Here is an 18,739-nt window from a genome sequence, read left to right as displayed (position 1 = left end):
CCCTTTCACATTGCAGTAATCCTAACAGTCAGGTAAGGATAAAAAAACAGAGGAGATAAGCTCCCGCCCACATAGCATGTCTTGCTCTGTCATCATCCATCAATATCCTAATAGTCAGTTTGGTTCCTCAGTAGGGGCTGTATATATATATTTGGATGCTGGTTGATGGACATAGTGGAAAAGACTATATTGATATGCATTTTTTCCATAAAAAGGATACACATGTTCTCTCCATTGTGCAATTTCGTTTGAAGAAGTGTTTGTATTATGTGAAAGTCGTATTAGGTCAAGTTTTACAGAGATTCAGAGAAAACGTATCAGTTGACATGTCCCTCTGATGAACATCGGCACTCGCCAAAGAGAAACACCTAACTACTCAGAAAGGCACACCCAAGCTCTAGTGTTGACAATTGTCAAAATTCCTGGAAAGTTCTTAAGACCACCGTGGTTGATAAACAAAGCTCCTATCAAAATTCGTAAATCCTCTTGAAATTCAATTATTTGTATGCATTTGTTCATCGTTACTGAGTTTTTCCGATCATTCTTACTGCCATGCTGAAGATTGCCAATATACTGGACATTAAGTGTCACTCATCATATATCCTGACAAGTATCATTCAGAAAACTTGCATACACCTGTACCATGACAATAAGTTTACCTTTCCTTTCCAGAGTTCTGGCACAGCATTGTTATACAGGCTGCTGGACATCAACTCAAGCTGAGAAGACATCACCACCAAACCCTTGAGTGCTTTTAGTAGGTCGTTCAACGTCTGAGTAATTTCTTTAAGCAGCCGATTATACCTGAATTACAGAAGAGGAAATATATGTGACAATGATACAGTACACTTAAACTAATATTTCAAGCAATATTGGAACCCAACAAATATGAGACTTATTCTAGATAGTAGTGTGCCTAATACTGAGGTATAGTGTACTGAGTGAGTTCAAGTTTGGGGTTAGCAATAGAAAGGATGGATATGAGCAGAGTGAACGGTAAAGACAGGCATGTTAGTAAGGGACATTGTCGAAATGTATATGTTAAAATAGGTATGATGGAGATTGGAAAGTTGAAGATATGCCACATTGAAATTAGTGTAACAGGGACCAACAGGGTGCATTACAAGTGGAACAATTGCATATTGGTGAAGCAGTACATGCTATGAGAGGCATACTAAGAGGTACCATAAGGAAAAGCTTCAACAACTTAATGCATTGTGCTTTCTTCTTCTGTGGGCAGCCACCTTGAACATTAAATGACTGCATGGCATTATATCAAGGTCAACAATATCGAACTACAAAAATATTGTTTGCACAATACTGTCTACAACTATATCGTCATGGTAGGTATATAAACTGGTTAAGGTAGATTTATTATTCTTAACTCCACTTCTATTTACCTGGATGTCATAGTGGCAGTCGATATAGTGGGTGCAATACCTTTGTTGTACAATTCCATCACATGGAATATAGTGGCCACTCCCACCATCATATTCTTCTTTAATGCTCATTTATTTTTTCTCTTTTTATTGAGATATTCAATATTTAAATCATAAGAAACTTACAAAAGGATAAATTGTAAAGAGATATTGCCCACAAGTATCCCATAGGTAACCTATATATATATTGATTTGTAACAAATATTTTTCCTATTTTGGTGGACTCACATTCCAAGTTACGTAGTTCTCTCGCTTACAGTCTGAAATTCTAAAATTCTAAAGTGCCTAGTTTGTCTTCAGTCTAATTTCTAATATAGAAGAATAGAATGACATTTTTTTTATAGGATGCTTCCATCGCAAGTAAGGGAGAAATTGATTCCCAAAGTTGCACACTTCTCATGGATTTAATAGTAATCAAAGAAGGAAAAGTCAGGAACTGGATAGAGGTACCAGCTTGGAGTACCCTCTAGCAAGTCCTCACCAAATGACGACCATGCAAAGCAAAATTCCAAAACCTTCTGTCTTCTTCGTACATAATCCCATTCTTACATGATAAACTTTTTTCAACTGCGCAATATTTTTCTTCATGACCTTTCACTCCTGTATTTATGGTGGGTTACAATCTTTCCACTTTTTCTTCATTGTTCTACAGGCTTCTAATGTTCCTACAAACAATATATATATTTGATATATTCGACACAGTACTAAATTCAACATTCACAGATGAGCTCCCCAAAATGTTAGTGAAACACCCATAAAAATTATCTTGGTAGGTAGAACTTGAAAAGAAACACATGTCAACACACTGCTTCCCTGAGGCCATGCCTGTTTGCATGTATGGCTCGAATGAATGTACTATCTACTCAAAAAACAAAACTATGTTCCTAAAGTGTTTAAGCATACTAATCCTCTGAAACGTGGAAGGTTTTTCAGTAAATTGACCAGTAGGGTAATCCAAATCTACATGACATCTTATGGCTGTCTTAGTGATTCAAGCTCATTCTACTTTGTGCATATAAGTATAAAAGAGGACACAACTTATTATCCTTGCTAGCAGCCCATCCCGACGTTGTCCGGGAGCAATCATGGCTCAGGGCCCCCGCCCGCCCTGACGTTGTGTAACCTGCCCACATCACTGCTCATGTCACTTTTTCCTGCTGTAATGCCCAGTTTGGTACCTGCCCACAAGACACATTATTAGGACTTGTTGACTGTTCTCTGCAGAGGGGTGACCCGGGTGCTCTGCGTGACGCACAGGCTGTGTCCACTACCTTTTTATATTTTTAATCCCCTCTATTTTCATTGTGTTGAACGTTACCCATCCACCTGCCAGTGATTAACATAACAGAACAGATTGTCTACGTTTGCTTTCTCTTTCTTTCTTTATACATTCTCTGCTTTTTTTTATTTTTTATAAATGCTCTTTTTATTGAGCCTCCTTTGTCTCCTTAATGGAAAAGTGCAGGTAGTTAGCGTCACAGAGTACCTGCTTGCCCCTCAGAAGTTCCTGTACTGTCCCGTCACTTCCCCCGACAACTAATTGATTCAATTTCAAAGGAAATGCCTTTTCTGAACAGCAGACACGCTTTACATTCACTGTGCTCATGGGCCTGATAGCAGTGCTCTGCGCGTTTCACAATTCCATGTTATCAGCACCTTACGCTCTCATCCGAGAAGAACACGGCAGCTGCTCCACTCTGGCGTACACCTGACGATTCAACATGATTTTCAGCGGTTAGAAGCAATCCATGGCTGCCACAGGTGCTATACAAACAGCCTCTACCTTAACATAAAACAGCATACCAAAACAATGCAGAGATGGCATGCTTGTACCTTCCCAGCAATGGTGGCGATGTCCGGACGGCTGCAGCGTGGGCTGAAAAGATGGCAGTGGTACAGTGGTTGCCATCATGCACTGGGACAGGAACAGACTAAATTGCATATAGCCAGGTTCTGAACTGGGATGGTGCAGTGAGCTAAAAAACGGTGTTGGATCTAGCCCTGATCTTTTGACTGGGTGAGAGTATTCTGCTTAATTCAGAAACTCTGTCCATCACCACCCCTTGTTGTTAAATATTTTGTCCACCCTAAGCGTGGAAGGGTATACTCAGATGTGAGTCCCTTGCTCATTGCACCATCAGGATTCAAGCAAGCCGGGCCGACGACGGCTGAAATGCCAGAAACCGGTCCCCGGAAGCTTGTTTCCTTCCCAGTGTAAGAATTGGTTTGGTAGTTTGGTTTGCCCTGTTCCCATCATGCACTGGGACAGGAACAGACTAATTTGCATATAGCCAGGTTCTGAACTGGGATGGTGCAGTGAGCTAAAAAACGGTGTTGGATCTAGCCCTGATCTTTTGACTGGGTGAGAGTATTCTGCTTAATTCAGAAACTCTGTCCATCACCACCCCTTGTTGTTAAATATTTTGTCCACCCTAAGCGTGGAAGGGTATACTCAGATGTGAGTCCCTTGCTCATTGCACCATCAGGATTCAAGCAAGCCGGGCCGACGACGGCTGAAATGCCAGAAACCGGTCCCCGGAAGCTTGTTTCCTTCCCAGTGTAAGAATTGGCTTGGTAGTTTGGTTTGCCCTGTTCCCATCATGCACTGGGACAGGAACAGACTAATTTGCATATAGCCAGGTTCTGAACTGGGATGGTGCAGTGAGCTAAAAAACGGTTTTGGATCTAGCCCTGATCTTTTGACTGGGTGAGAGTATTCTGCTTAATTCAGAAACTCTGTCCATCACCACCCCTTGTTGTTAAATATTTTGTCCACCCTAAGCGTGGAAGGGTATACTCAGATGTGAGTCCCTTGCTCATTGCACCATCAGGATTCAAGCAAGCCGGGCCGACGACGGCTGAAATGCCAGAAACCGGTCCCCGGAAGCTTGTTTCCTTCCCAGTGTAAGAATTGGCTTGGTAGTTTGGTTTGCCCTGTTCCCATCATGCACTGGGACAGGAACAGACTAATTTGCATATAGCCAGGTTCTGAACTGGGATGGTGCAGTGAGCTAAAAAACGGTGTTGGATCTAGCCCTGATCTTTTGACTGGGTGAGAGTATTCTGCTTAATTCAGAAACTCTGTCCATCACCACCCCTTGTTGTTAAATATTTTGTCCACCCTAAGCGTGGAAGGGTATACTCAGATGTGAGTCCCTTGCTCATTGCACCATCAGGATTCAAGCAAGCCGGGCCGACGACGGCTGAAATGCCAGAAACCGGTCCCCGGAAGCTTGTTTCCTTCCCAGTGTAAGAATTGGCTTGGTATTTTGGTTTGCCCTGTTCCCATCATGCACTGGGACAGGAACAGACTAATTTGCATATAGCCAGGTTCTGAACTGGGTTGGTGCAGTGAGCTAAAAAACGGTGTTGGATCTAGCCCTGATCTTTTGACTGGGTGAGAGTATTCTGCTTAATTCAGAAACTCTGTCCATCACCACCCCTTGTTGTTAAATATTTTGTCCACCCTAAGCGTGGAAGGGTATACTCAGATGTGAGTCCCTTGCTCATTGCACCATCAGGATTCAAGCAAGCCGGGCCGACGACGGCTGAAATGCCAGAAACCGGTCCCCGGAAGCTTGTTTCCTTCCCAGTGTAAGAATTGGCTTGGTAGTTTGGTTTGCCCTGTTCCCATCATGCACTGGGACAGGAACAGACTAATTTGCATATAGCCAGGTTCTGAACTGGGATGGTGCAGTGAGCTAAAAAACGGTGTTGGATCTAGCCCTGATCTTTTGACTGGGTGAGAGTATTCTGCTTAATTCAGAAACTCTGTCCATCACCACCCCTTGTTGTTAAATATTTTGTCCACCCTAAGCGTGGAAGGGTATACTCAGATGTGAGTCCCTTGCTCATTGCACCATCAGGATTCAAGCAAGCCGGGCCGACGACGGCTGAAATGCCAGAAACCGGTCCCCGGAAGCTTGTTTCCTTCCCAGTGTAAGAATTGGCTTGGTAGTTTGGTTTGCCCTGTTCCCATCATGCACTGGGACAGGAACAGACTAATTTGCATATAGCCAGGTTCTGAACTGGGATGGTGCAGTGAGCTAAAAAACGGTGTTGGATCTAGCCCTGATCTTTTGACTGGGTGAGAGTATTCTGCTTAATTCAGAAACTCTGTCCATCACCACCCCTTGTTGTTAAATATTTTGTCCACCCTAAGCGTGGAAGGGTATACTCAGATGTGAGTCCCTTGCTCATTGCACCATCAGGATTCAAGCAAGCCGGGCCGACGACGGCTGAAATGCCAGAAACCGGTCCCCGGAAGCTTGTTTCCTTCCCAGTGTAAGAATTGGCTTGGTAGTTTGGTTTGCCCTGTTCCCATCATGCACTGGGACAGGAACAGACTAATTTGCATATAGCCAGGTTCTGAACTGGGATGGTGCAGTGAGCTAAAAAACGGTGTTGGATCTAGCCCTGATCTTTTGACTGGGTGAGAGTATTCTGCTTAATTCAGAAACTCTGTCCATCACCACCCCTTGTTGTTAAATATTTTGTCCACCCTAAGCGTGGAAGGGTATACTCAGATGTGAGTCCCTTGCTCATTGCACCATCAGGATTCAAGCAAGCCGGGCCGACGACGGCTGAAATGCCAGAAACCGGTCCCCGGAAGCTTGTTTCCTTCCCAGTGTAAGAATTGGCTTGGTAGTTTGGTTTGCCCTGTTCCCATCATGCACTGGGACAGGAACAGACTAATTTGCATATAGCCAGGTTCTGAACTGGGATGGTGCAGTGAGCTAAAAAACGGTGTTGGATCTAGCCCTGATCTTTTGACTGGGTGAGAGTATTCTGCTTAATTCAGAAACTCTGTCCATCACCACCCCATGTTGTTAAATATTTTGTCCACCCTAAGCGTGGAAGGGTATACTCAGATGTGAGTCCCTTGCTCATTGCACCATCAGGATTCAAGCAAGCCGGGCCGACGACGGCTGAAATGCCAGAAACCGGTCCCCGGAAGCTTGTTTCCTTCCCAGTGTAAGAATTGGCTTGGTAGTTTGGTTTGCCCTGTTCCCATCATGCACTGGGACAGGAACAGACTAATTTGCATATAGCCAGGTTCTGAACTGGGATGGTGCAGTGAGCTAAAAAACGGTGTTGGATCTAGCCCTGATCTTTTGACTGGGTGAGAGTATTCTGCTTAATTCAGAAACTCTGTCCATCACCACCCCTTGTTGTTAAATATTTTGTCCACCCTAAGCGTGGAAGGGTATACTCAGATGTGAGTCCCTTGCTCATTGCACCATCAGGATTCAAGCAAGCCGGGCCGACGACGGCTGAAATGCCAGAAACCGGTCCCCGGAAGCTTGTTTCCTTCCCAGTGTAAGAATTGGCTTGGTAGTTTGGTTTGCCCTGTTCCCATCATGCACTGGGACAGGAACAGACTAATTTGCATATAGCCAGGTTCTGAACTGGGATGGTGCAGTGAGCTAAAAAACGGTGTTGGATCTAGCCCTGATCTTTTGACTGGGTGAGAGTATTCTGCTTAATTCAGAAACTCTGTCCATCACCACCCCTTGTTGTTAAATATTTTGTCCACCCTAAGCGTGGAAGGGTATACTCAGATGTGAGTCCCTTGCTCATTGCACCATCAGGATTCAAGCAAGCCGGACCGACGACGGCTGAAATGCCAGAAACCGGTCCCCGGAAGCTTGTTTCCTTCCCAGTGTAAGAATTGGCTTGGTAGTTTGGTTTGCCCTGTTCCCATCATGCACTGGGACAGGAACAGACTAATTTGCATATAGCCAGGTTCTGAACTGGGATGGTGCAGTGAGCTAAAAAACGGTGTTGGATCTAGCCCTGATCTTTTGACTGGGTGAGAGTATTCTGCTTAATTCAGAAACTCTGTCCATCACCACCCCTTGTTGTTAAATATTTTGTCCACCCTAAGCGTGGAAGGGTATACTCAGATGTGAGTCCCTTGCTCATTGCACCATCAGGATTCAAGCAAGCCGGGCCGACGACGGCTGAAATGCCAGAAACCGGTCCCCGGAAGCTTGTTTCCTTCCCAGTGTAAGAATTGGCTTGGTAGTTTGGTTTGCCCTGTTCCCATCATGCACTGGGACAGGAACAGACTAATTTGCATATAGCCAGGTTCTGAACTGGGATGGTGCAGTGAGCTAAAAAACGGTGTTTGGATCTAGCCCTGATCTTTTGACTGGGTGAGAGTATTCTGCTTAATTCAGAAACTCTGTCCATCACCACCCCTTGTTGTTAAATATTTTGTCCACCCTAAGCGGTGAAGGGTATACTCAGATGTGAGTCCCTTGCTCATTGCACCATCAGGATTCAAGCAAGCCGGGCCGACGACGGCTGAAATGCCAGAAACCGGTCCCCGGAAGCTTGTTTCCTTCCCAGTGTAAGAATTGGCTTGGTAGTTTGGTTTGCCCTGTTCCCATCATGCACTGGGACAGGAACAGACTAATTTGCATATAGCCAGGTTCTGAACTGGGATGGTGCAGTGAGCTAAAAAACGGTGTTGGATCTAGCCCTGATCTTTTGACTGTGTGAGAGTATTCTGCTTAATTCAGAAACTCTGTCCATCACCACCCCTTGTTGTTAAATATTTTGTCCACCCTAAGCGTGGAAGGGTATACTCAGATGTGAGTCCCTTGCTCATTGCACCATCAGGATTCAAGCAAGCCGGGCCGACGACGGCTGAAATGCCAGAAACCGGTCCCCGGAAGCTTGTTTCCTTCCCAGTGTAAGAATTGGCTTGGTAGTTTGGTTTGCCCTGTTCCCATCATGCACTGGGACAGGAACAGACTAATTTGCATATAGCCAGGTTCTGAACTGGGATGGTGCAGTGAGCTAAAAAACGGTGTTGGATCTAGCCCTGATCTTTTGACTGGGTGAGAGTATTCTGCTTAATTCAGAAACTCTGTCCATCACCACCCCTTGTTGTTAAATATTTTGTCCACCCTAAGCGTGGAAGGGTATACTCAGATGTGAGTCCCTTGCTCATTGCACCATCAGGATTCAAGCAAGCCGGGCCGACGACGGCTGAAATGCCAGAAACCGGTCCCCGGAAGCTTGTTTCCTTCCCAGTGTAAGAATTGGCTTGGTAGTTTGGTTTGCCCTGTTCCCATCATGCACTGGGACAGGAACAGACTAATTTGCATATAGCCAGGTTCTGAACTGGGATGGTGCAGTGAGCTAAAAAACGGTGTTGGATCTAGCCCTGATCTTTTGACTGGGTGAGAGTATTCTGCTTAATTCAGAAACTCTGTCCATCACCACCCCTTGTTGTTAAATATTTTGTCCACCCTAAGCGTGGAAGGGTATACTCAGATGTGAGTCCCTTGCTCATTGCACCATCAGGATTCAAGCAAGCCGGGCCGACGACGGCTGAAATGCCAGAAACCGGTCCCCGGAAGCTTGTTTCCTTCCCAGTGTAAGAATTGGCTTGGTAGTTTGGTTTGCCCTGTTCCCATCATGCACTGGGACAGGAACAGACTAATTTGCATATAGCCAGGTTCTGAACTGGGATGGTGCAGTGAGCTAAAAAACGGTGTTGGATCTAGCCCTGATCTTTTGACTGGGTGAGAGTATTCTGCTTAATTCAGAAACTCTGTCCATCACCACCCCTTGTTGTTAAATATTTTGTCCACCCTAAGCGTGGAAGGGTATACTCAGATGTGAGTCCCTTGCTCATTGCACCATCAGGATTCAAGCAAGCCGGGCCGACGACGGCTGAAATGCCAGAAACCGGTCCCCGGAAGCTTGTTTCCTTCCCAGTGTAAGAATTGGCTTGGTAGTTTGGTTTGCCCTGTTCCCATCATGCACTGGGACAGGAACAGACTAATTTGCATATAGCCAGGTTCTGAACTGGGATGGTGCAGTGAGCTAAAAAACGGTGTTGGATCTAGCCCTGATCTTTTGACTGGGTGAGAGTATTCTGCTTAATTCAGAAACTCTGTCCATCACCACCCCTTGTTGTTAAATATTTTGTCCACCCTAAGCGTGGAAGGGTATACTCAGATGTGAGTCCCTTGCTCATTGCACCATCAGGATTCAAGCAAGCCGGGCCGACGACGGCTGAAATGCCAGAAACCGGTCCCCGGAAGCTTGTTTCCTTCCCAGTGTAAGAATTGGCTTGGTAGTTTGGTTTGCCCTGTTCCCATCATGCACTGGGACAGGAACAGACTAATTTGCATATAGCCAGGTTCTGAACTGGGATGGTGCAGTGAGCTAAAAAACGGTGTTGGATCTAGCCCTGATCTTTTGACTGGGTGAGAGTATTCTGCTTAATTCAGAAACTCTGTCCATCACCACCCCTTGTTGTTAAATATTTTGTCCACCCTAAGCGTGGAAGGGTATACTCAGATGTGAGTCCCTTGCTCATTGCACCATCAGGATTCAAGCAAGCCGGGCCGACGACGGCTGAAATGCCAGAAACCGGTCCCCGGAAGCTTGTTTCCTTCCCAGTGTAAGAATTGGCTTGGTAGTTTGGTTTGCCCTGTTCCCATCATGCACTGGGACAGGAACAGACTAATTTGCATATAGCCAGGTTCTGAACTGGGATGGTGCAGTGAGCTAAAAAACGGTGTTGGATCTAGCCCTGATCTTTTGACTGGGTGAGAGTATTCTGCTTAATTCAGAAACTCTGTCCATCACCACCCCTTGTTGTTAAATATTTTGTCCACCCTAAGCGTGGAAGGGTATACTCAGATGTGAGTCCCTTGCTCATTGCACCATCAGGATTCAAGCAAGCCGGGCCGACGACGGCTGAAATGCCAGAAACCGGTCCCCGGAAGCTTGTTTCCTTCCCAGTGTAAGAATTGGCTTGGTAGTTTGGTTTGCCCTGTTCCCATCATGCACTGGGACAGGAACAGACTAATTTGCATATAGCCAGGTTCTGAACTGGGATGGTGCAGTGAGCTAAAAAACGGTGTTGGATCTAGCCCTGATCTTTTGACTGGGTGAGAGTATTCTGCTTAATTCAGAAACTCTGTCCATCACCACCCCTTGTTGTTAAATATTTTGTCCACCCTAAGCGTGGAAGGGTATACTCAGATGTGAGTCCCTTGCTCATTGCACCATCAGGATTCAAGCAAGCTGGGCCGACGACGGCTGAAATGCCAGAAACCGGTCCCCGGAAGCTTGTTTCCTTCCCAGTGTAAGAATTGGCTTGGTAGTTTGGTTTGCCCTGTTCCCATCATGCACTGGGACAGGAACAGACTAATTTGCATATAGCCAGGTTCTGAACTGGGATGGTGCAGTGAGCTAAAAAACGGTGTTGGATCTAGCCCTGATCTTTTGACTGGGTGAGAGTATTCTGCTTAATTCAGAAACTCTGTCCATCACCACCCCTTGTTGTTAAATATTTTGTCCACCCTAAGCGTGGAAGGGTATACTCAGATGTGAGTCCCTTGCTCATTGCACCATCAGGATTCAAGCAAGCCGGGCCGACGACGGCTGAAATGCCAGAAACCGGTCCCCGGAAGCTTGTTTCCTTCCCAGTGTAAGAATTGGCTTGGTAGTTTGGTTTGCCCTGTTCCCATCATGCACTGGGACAGGAACAGACTAATTTGCATATAGCCAGGTTCTGAACTGGGATGGTGCAGTGAGCTAAAAAACGGTGTTGGATCTAGCCCTGATCTTTTGACTGGGTGAGAGTATTCTGCTTAATTCAGAAACTCTGTCCATCACCACCCCTTGTTGTTAAATATTTTGTCCACCCTAAGCGTGGAAGGGTATACTCAGATGTGAGTCCCTTGCTCATTGCACCATCAGGATTCAAGCAAGCCGGGCCGACGACGGCTGAAATGCCAGAAACCGGTCCCCGGAAGCTTGTTTCCTTCCCAGTGTAAGAATTGGCTTGGTAGTTTGGTTTGCCCTGTTCCCATCATGCACTGGGACAGGAACAGACTAATTTGCATATAGCCAGGTTCTGAACTGGGATGGTGCAGTGAGCTAAAAAACGGTGTTGGATCTAGCCCTGATCTTTTGACTGGGTGAGAGTATTCTGCTTAATTCAGAAACTCTGTCCATCACCACCCCTTGTTGTTAAATATTTTGTCCACCCTAAGCGTGGAAGGGTATACTCAGATGTGAGTCCCTTGCTCATTGCACCATCAGGATTCAAGCAAGCCGGGCCGACGACGGCTGAAATGCCAGAAACCGGTCCCCGGAAGCTTGTTTCCTTCCCAGTGTAAGAATTGGCTTGGTAGTTTGGTTTGCCCTGTTCCCATCATGCACTGGGACAGGAACAGACTAATTTGCATATAGCCAGGTTCTGAACTGGGATGGTGCAGTGAGCTAAAAAACAGTGTTAGATCTAGCCCTGATCTTTTGACTGGGTGAGAGTATTCTGCTTAATTCAGAAACTCTGTCCATCACCACCCCTTGTTGTTAAATATTTTGTCCACCCTAAGCGTGGAAGGGTATACTCAGATGTGAGTCCCTTGCTCATTGCACCATCAGGATTCAAGCAAGCCGGGCCGACGACGGCTGAAATGCCAGAAACCGGTCCCCGGAAGCTTGTTTCCTTCCCAGTGTAAGAATTGGCTTGGTAGTTTGGTTTGCCCTGTTCCCATCATGCACTGGGACAGGAACAGACTAATTTGCATATAGCCAGGTTCTGAACTGGGATGGTGCAGTGAGCTAAAAAACGGTGTTGGATCTAGCCCTGATCTTTTGACTGGGTGAGAGTATTCTGCTTAATTCAGAAACTCTGTCCATCACCACCCCTTGTTGTTAAATATTTTGTCCATCCTAAGCGTGGAAGGGTATACTCAGATGTGAGTCCCTTGCTCATTGCACCATCAGGATTCAAGCAAGCCGGGCCGACGACGGCTGAAATGCCAGAAACCGGTCCCCGGAAGCTTGTTTCCTTCCCAGTGTAAGAATTGGCTTGGTAGTTTGGTTTGCCCTGTTCCCATCATGCACTGGGACAGGAACAGACTAATTTGCATATAGCCAGGTTCTGAACTGGGATGGTGCAGTGAGCTAAAAAACGGTGTTGGATCTAGCCCTGATCTTTTGACTGGGTGAGAGTATTCTGCTTAATTCAGAAACTCTGTCCATCACCACCCCTTGTTGTTAAATATTTTGTCCACCCTAAGCGTGGAAGGGTATACTCAGATGTGAGTCCCTTGCTCATTGCACCATCAGGATTCAAGCAAGCCGGGCCGACGACGGCTGAAATGCCAGAAACCGGTCCCCGGAAGCTTGTTTCCTTCCCAGTGTAAGAATTGGCTTGGTAGTTTGGTTTGCCCTGTTCCCATCATGCACTGGGACAGGAACAGACTATTTTGCATATAGCCAGGTTCTGAACTGGGATGGTGCAGTGAGCTAAAAAACGGTGTTGGATCTAGCCCTGATCTTTTGACTGGGTGAGAGTATTCTGCTTAATTCAGAAACTCTGTCCATCACCACCCCTTGTTGTTAAATATTTTGTCCACCCTAAGCGTGGAAGGGTATACTCAGATGTGAGTCCCTTGCTCATTGCACCATCAGGATTCAAGCAAGCCGGGCCGACGACGGCTGAAATGCCAGAAACCGGTCCCCGGAAGCTTGTTTCCTTCCCAGTGTAAGAATTGGCTTGGTAGTTTGGTTTGCCCTGTTCCCATCATGCACTGGGACAGGAACAGACTAATTTGCATATAGCCAGGTTCTGAACTGGGATGGTGCAGTGAGCTAAAAAACGGTGTTGGATCTAGCCCTGATCTTTTGACTGGGTGAGAGTATTCTGCTTAATTCAGAAACTCTGTCCATCACCACCCCTTGTTGTTAAATATTTTGTCCACCCTAAGCGTGGAAGGGTATACTCAGATGTGAGTCCCTTGCTCATTGCACCATCAGGATTCAAGCAAGCCGGGCCGACGACGGCTGAAATGCCAGAAACCGGTCCCCGGAAGCTTGTTTCCTTCCCAGTGTAAGAATTGGCTTGGTAGTTTGGTTTGCCCTGTTCCCATCATGCACTGGGACAGGAACAGACTAATTTGCATATAGCCAGGTTCTGAACTGGGATGGTGCAGTGAGCTAAAAAACGGTGTTGGATCTAGCCCTGATCTTTTGACTGGGTGAGAGTATTCTGCTTAATTCAGAAACTCTGTCCATCACCACCCCTTGTTGTTAAATATTTTGTCCACCCTAAGCGTGGAAGGGTATACTCAGATGTGAGTCCCTTGCTCATTGCACCATCAGGATTCAAGCAAGCCGGGCCGACGACGGCTGAAATGCCAGAAACCGGTCCCCGGAAGCTTGTTTCCTTCCCAGTGTAAGAATTGGCTTGGTAGTTTGGTTTGCCCTGTTCCCATCATGCACTGGGACAGGAACAGACTAATTTGCATATAGCCAGGTTCTGAACTGGGATGGTGCAGTGAGCTAAAAAACGGTGTTGGATCTAGCCCTGATCTTTTGACTGGGTGAGAGTATTCTGCTTAATTCAGAAACTCTGTCCATCACCACCCCTTGTTGTTAAATAATGCCATGGGGAAGAAAGCGTAAGAGCTCGCAGTGTTTGCAGCCTTAAAAACCCCGGTGCGGGCCCTTTAATAGGAGAGCAAGTGCAGCTCCTCCGATAGGCCCCGGTACCAGCTCTCACTAAATTATTAGAGCCGTACAGTACAGTGAATATTCAATCTCTGCAGCCCCTCACTGTCTGCCCGCCGATCTTCACCGCCTGTCCGCCAGTCATGTCCGCTGCTCCCCTGATCTCCACCACTCCTCGTCACTGCTCCTCCCCGCGCTGATCTCCACCGCTCCTCCCCACGCGGTTCTCCGCCGCTCCTGTACGCCGCTCCTCACGTGTACGCCGCTCCTGATGTCAGCAAGCACGTCGCGGCTGGCGCTACTTTGAAGGGACTACTTTTTTTTAACGTATATTTTTTAATAACGTATTTATTTTTAATTTATATTGCCTATGTCCATCTGCACACCCTGAGGATTACAACGATGTATCGGATGTGTGGATTGGCGCTGTGGTTCCCGAGTTTACCCGCCTCAAAGCCTCAAAGTTTTCCCTTTATAATAGTAGTATAGATTATACACCTTTCAGTAGAGACTCTAGCATCCTAATAGTATATGCTACCCCACTTTTAAAAGGGGCCAAATGGGATTTGGAGTCGTTCTGATGGACTCTATTCAGTGTGTTATGGTACCTTATACACATGTGGATCACAATTATATTTTTCTTAACTCAAGCTCTTCTCTGGAAACCCATTACATGTGCTAACCTGTACACAAATATTTTCTTTGTGGAGAAAGCATACCTTAGTAGGACACTTAATTGGAGATGGCTTGCTAAGATCTTGATATTTCTAGTTACAAAAGTATAGTCTAGCTAATTACCTAATTGTAAGAGGTCTTAGCTCATCAAATAAGCATCAGAGGATTTTGAACTATCAGAAGGAACAACTTGTAGATGTTATCTTTTTGATAGAGACCTAATGAATGCAGGGTAATCAGCATAGGTTGAGCCATAGTCCCCTGTAGGTGCACTTTCGGGAATAATTGATATGCAATCCACTGCATGCACAGCAGGGAAGCCTTATACCTCACATATACTTTCAGAGGCATAACGGTAGCACAATTTCTCAGAAGACGTATTAGTAGACACTGAAGCTAACCACTTGAGGCTGGTAGCTCAGAATGGGTACACAAACACAGAGACGGAAATGGAAACTGATCAGATACAGGACAAAGTTGAAGAAATGGAACTGGCCAAGAAAGCGTACAAAACTGTGTTTGGATCAGACACATCAAAGGGTTGAAAGAGCAATAGATTATGTTGCAGACCAGAACATAAAAGTACACTTTTCTGAGACTCTGCCAAAACCTTTACAATACGCGGAGCATGGTCAATAAACTATTGGATTTTGCCTTAAGGTACAATAAAGTAAGTCACACATACTAAAGTGCCTAAGAGAAGAGAAGGGGGCGATTAATATGCTTTATTTGCTTTTATCCAAACATCTTTAATGAGGGGGAGAGCATCTGCAAGAGGGCACTGAGTCACTAGACTTATGCTGTTTGCAGAGTAGAACTGTGGCCCAGAGATTGCACTAGAATCGCTTTATCCCAACTGGTGAGATGAAAGGGGACTTTAAGGCAGGGAAATCCCTGTAACCAGATTTGTAATCTGCGGAATTTTCAGGGACCTTTTCAAGGCACTCTAGAACCAAGCTTTTAATATCTTTAAGAATGTTTAAGAGGTCACTTCAATCATGGTGGAGGCATAGGTCTTAGTGATGTTTTAACCTGGTAAAGATTCTAGAGAATCTTAATCATACAGACCTATTGCCCTCTTAAATATAGATACTAAAGTTTTTACTAAAGGTCTCACCACCCATCTGGACAAATACTTGCCAGGGCACATTGATTCAGGGAAATCTGAATTTGTTACAGAACACTAAACCTATGACAATATTTGTAGGAGAAAGATTCCAGCAACCATGGTCACACTCAGTGCCAAAAAGGTATTTGATTGGGGTTGCTTAGGCTTCCTTCCACTGGTCATCGATAGGACTGGATGTGTACCATTTGGGAGATGGTTATTATCAGCTGATAAAAATGTCAAGGGTATGCTTATGAATAGTAGTAGGACTGTGAATTTCAGTTTGGGAAGAGGAATGTGCCAGGGCTTTTGTTTATCAGTTATTTTTTGCTCTCCATAAACAACCATTATCTACTACCATTAGACAAGCCCGCAAGAATGCTGGGCTCCTATTTGGCTCTATACAACACAATATGACGTTTTTGCAGATGATGTGCTTCTAATACTGACTCATTCGTATTTGTCTTTGACTATTCTTCTGAATCATGACCTGTATGAGAGGGTGAGAGGATTTAAAATTAGCAAAGATACTTCCAAGATCCTGAACCTGAGCATATCTGGTCAGTTAATTTGCAGTCTAAATGTCAATTTTGTTTGGCTTCTAGATCTATTCATTATTTCGGCAATAATTGTGCACATTGTCCACACTGTGTAAGACAAACTAGTGACCTTTTAAATTTAGTGTGGTGGCTGGTTTGAATAGGTCTAACAATCACCCACTACCTTGGTTGGGGATACTACCCGAACGAAAGATAATTATATTACTATGACTTTTATACCTTTTTTACGTACTCCCTATCTCCATTCTCAAAGTTGAAATGTTGAGCCTGCAGAAGAAGGTATCTGATTTTGTATGGGAAGACAGATAGCAAGAGTGTCTAGAAACATTATGATAACTCCAGGGCATCGCAGCGTATTGGTAGTCCGCATCTCAAGATAATATCACCAGTCACCTGCGCCAGCTGCAGTTATGGACTGGCTCATGAGACAGACAAGGAAAGGGTCCACTTGGACCCAGCAGTAATGTGAGAGATCTTCTGGACCCATTATAGATCTCCAAACATGAAGAGCTCGGCTACATCACGCAAGCACAACAGCAGTTGTGGACGTAATAGTATACATTTTTGAAGCTGATTTAAAGTTTGGCACACAGGTTACTTTGTAACAAATGTGGTGATGTTCCTGTCAGCCTTATTACAAGTGCCACAGGATATAATGCACTAATTATAAGGCAGACACAATATCTGTCATGTTTGTGACAGTATTCTCTCGGACAAATTTGAAATCAGGCACTCGGACTGATTTTATCCCCCCTCCCTCATAATGATTCACTTTGCCCCCGATTTAACAAGAAAAATGCAGGACTTTACATTTCAAAGATGGAGGGCAGGAGAATGAGGCGTTCTATCTGATATATATTTAAAAGGAGGAACATTAGAATTTGGCTCAATGTAAACTTGATTTTATTCACATGGAAGCCAATAGGTTACCTTAAAGATAGCTTCATCACTGGGCGATTCAACTTGATAACAGACTTGCAGCTACAAAAAAATCTTGCTAAATTGTAGTAATTCTTGATAGTATGCCATATATTAGAGGGATCATCTTTCACTTCAGCTCACTGCTAAAGGGAGGCGAGAGATTGGGCAAGTATTACAAGTATTGTTTAAACATGGCATGGTAGCTCCTTCAGCACAGGTTTCAACCCAACTTTATAATTCTGTAAGGATGGAATGGGAATTTTATGAGCCAAGAGCTTATCCCCTCCACAATTATGTACTATTGGTGTCTGACCTGACAAAAATTAAAGAAATAATATCCGGGAATGTCCGATGTCTGTTGGAAATGTGGAGGTAGGTAGAATGGCTTTACCCAGACTGAGGGGTTTCTGTAAAGAGGTTTTGAGTAGGAGCAAAAGTTTTAGGCTACACAATATTGGAAATGCCAGACGTGGTTCTCCTGGGTTTTTGAGATCCACAATCTGTAGCCATGTCTTGAGCAAATTGGATATTTATGGGCTTATTGAGTCACTTACATTTGGCAGTGTTGCAATTCATAGCAGCAGTGAGGAAGCAGATGGACCCGCTCTCTTTTACAGGGTGATACAAACCGTGGGATGTTCTTGCTAAGGAAAAGCATTCCTGTGATTCAACTTTTAGCCACAAGTGCTTTACAAACAACTGGAAGGCCAGATTGATTATCTCACACAACTGGGCGTGGCTAGCATGCGACCAGTATGGATATGAGTCTTGATTTGTAAAATTCCCCTGGTTTGTTAGCAAAGGAAGCCTTCGGCTGGCATTACAGAGAAGGTGTAAATGTACCATTAATAGGGTTGGGTTTACTCTTATCTGTTGCAACTATTGACCAAAATTATTGTGCGTGGGACAGAGGAGCGGAGTTTTTTGGTATTAGTATTGTTTTGAAGTGCAATAATCTGAACCCCAAAATGAGACTCTTAAATTTTACTTTTCATTGAACTTTCGTTTCTGTCCTCTGGAGTGCTAAGATATGTAACCAGGGCTGGCTTTTCACTTTTAAAATTTTGAATAAGACGTTTCAAAGTCTTGCTGCAGAGTTGTTACCCAGCTCTTGTGTATTCAGGATGGGCCAAGGCGTTGAACATTGAGGCATATGGCAATGTGCAGAACATGTTCTGCAGTCCTGACAAGACACAGATTATGAAGATTCCCATTTAAAGTTGTAACATCTGCTATAAACAGCAGGACATGTTAGAATGGGAAAAAGCCATTGTCGACCTTCGAGGAACAATAGAAGAAAAACAAAATATTTTCTTGCCATCAAGGATGTTATAATAATAAGTAACTCGGGCCCAAAGATCAAAGGAGTGGAGTGATTTGATGAAAAGGCGACACATTTAAAACGTGTTTGACAGATAAAGTGGGTCCCCTGGATGACAGTGACAATACTACCCTAGTAGTCTTTTCGAGCTGCAGCTTTAAGAAATGAACTGGGATAAACCGGCCTCACGCATTATTGCTGTCCATTTGGAAGGGAGAAA

At 44.8% G+C, this 18,739-nt stretch overlaps 1 protein-coding gene across 2 annotated transcripts in view; it reads right to left on the bottom strand.

Moving 5' to 3' along the window:
• Positions 1-18,739, bottom strand: part of DNAH1 (dynein axonemal heavy chain 1) — a 1,443,760-nt gene that overhangs the window by 90,169 nt on the left and 1,334,852 nt on the right. For both annotated transcript variants that reach the window (XM_078661462.1, XM_078661463.1), the window contains one exon: positions 660-804. In XM_078661462.1, coding sequence (XP_078517588.1) covers positions 660-804 — 145 coding nt within the window. The remainder of the gene's footprint in view (positions 1-659; positions 805-18,739) is intronic.

Source organism: Lissotriton helveticus, chromosome 9 (assembly GCF_964261635.1).
Source record: "Lissotriton helveticus chromosome 9, aLisHel1.1, whole genome shotgun sequence".
In the NCBI taxonomy this organism is placed as follows: domain Eukaryota; kingdom Metazoa; phylum Chordata; class Amphibia; order Caudata; family Salamandridae; genus Lissotriton; species Lissotriton helveticus.
Note: the sequence above shows the minus strand (reverse complement) of the source record. Positions and strands in the feature narration are given on the sequence as shown.